Below are 1,228 nucleotides of genomic sequence, written 5' to 3'. Positions count from 1 at the left end.
CCTTCCACCTCCCTCCTCTCCATTGGGCTGGGGCTACTCACCCCGCCCCCGCTTGGGGCGCTGCGCTGCGTGGAGACTGGGGCTGCGGGCTCCTTGTAGCCACCATAGGAGGGGGTCACCTGCTGCTGCTGGGGCTGCTGATAAACTGCAAGACGGGAGGAGGCAGGGCTCAGACACTGTCTGGACAAAACCAGCCCCTCCCAGGGCCTCCCAGAAGCCCACAGGCCTGCTCAAGGCCCATCTCCCAAAGGCGCAGTCTGAGTGTGCACACATGCAGGTGTCGCAGATTCTACTGCAGCGGTTCTCAACCTGTGGGTCGCGACCCCTTTGGGGGTCGGACGACCCTTTCACAGGGGTCGCCTAAGACCATCAGAAAACACATATATAATTACAGATTGTTTTTGTGATTCATCGCTATGCTTTCATTATGTTCAATTTGTAACAATGAAATCGGGGGTCACCACAGCATGAGGAACTGTATTAAAGGGTCGCGGCATTAGGAAGGTTGAGAACCACTGGTCTACAGCAAGGGTGGTACCTCCCCCTCACCACCCTGGGGCCCAGCAGAGGCCCTGCCCCCAGTGCTCATGCCCTCGGGGGGATGAGACCTGACAGTGTGTGTGCGTGTGTGCGTGTCTGTGCATGCATGTGCGCGCGCGCACGCGTGTGCATGTGTGTGTGTGCCTGCGCGTGTGTGCGCGCGCACATGTGTGTTTAAATGAGGCTTCTCCCCACCCGGTAGCTGGCCCGGCCTCAGGTCCTCTACCCCACAGGCCCCATGCTCACCGGGGGCGCTGGTCGGGATGTGGTGAGGCTGCTGCTCCTGGGGTCTCCGGTAGCTGGTGCCGTCCTGGGAATCTCGGCGCTCGGGCTCCATGCCCTCACCCCCACTGGGGCCCATGCGGCTCTTCTCAAACTCCTCGTGGTATTTTATCTGCAAGGGCAGGAAGCACCGGGTAAAGGACCCACAGAAAACCAACTAAGCTCCTCCATGGTCACCCGAGATCCCGGGATGAGAGAGACGCGAGGGCCGCAGGCAGAGCGCCAGGCTCTCATGGGGGTGCACGAGCTACATAACCTTGCCGGGCCTCAGTTTCCAGCGGGGACATGGGTGCCTCCCCCAGGGGTAGCGGGAGGATGCCATGAGATGACGATGGGAAGGGCCATGTGCCCTGCAGCACCAGACAAATGTGGATGGTGCCTGTGGCAGGGGGTGGGGCCCCCTGCT

The 1,228-nt window shown here is 61.3% G+C and overlaps 1 protein-coding gene across 1 annotated transcript in view; it reads right to left on the bottom strand.

Annotated features, from left to right (window-relative positions):
* Positions 1–1,228, bottom strand: part of LOC102767255 (LIM and SH3 domain protein 1) — a 43,419-nt gene that overhangs the window by 2,617 nt on the left and 39,574 nt on the right. Inside the window, exons 5-6 of the mRNA XM_006774291.2 lie at positions 787–934; positions 42–145 (exon numbers count right to left, since the gene is read on the bottom strand). Coding sequence (XP_006774354.1) covers positions 42–145; positions 787–934 — 252 coding nt within the window. The remainder of the gene's footprint in view (positions 1–41; positions 146–786; positions 935–1,228) is intronic.

The sequence above is a fragment of the Myotis davidii genome, unplaced genomic scaffold (assembly GCF_000327345.1).
Source record: "Myotis davidii unplaced genomic scaffold, ASM32734v1 scaffold327, whole genome shotgun sequence".
In the NCBI taxonomy this organism is placed as follows: domain Eukaryota; kingdom Metazoa; phylum Chordata; class Mammalia; order Chiroptera; family Vespertilionidae; genus Myotis; species Myotis davidii.
Note: the sequence above shows the minus strand (reverse complement) of the source record. Positions and strands in the feature narration are given on the sequence as shown.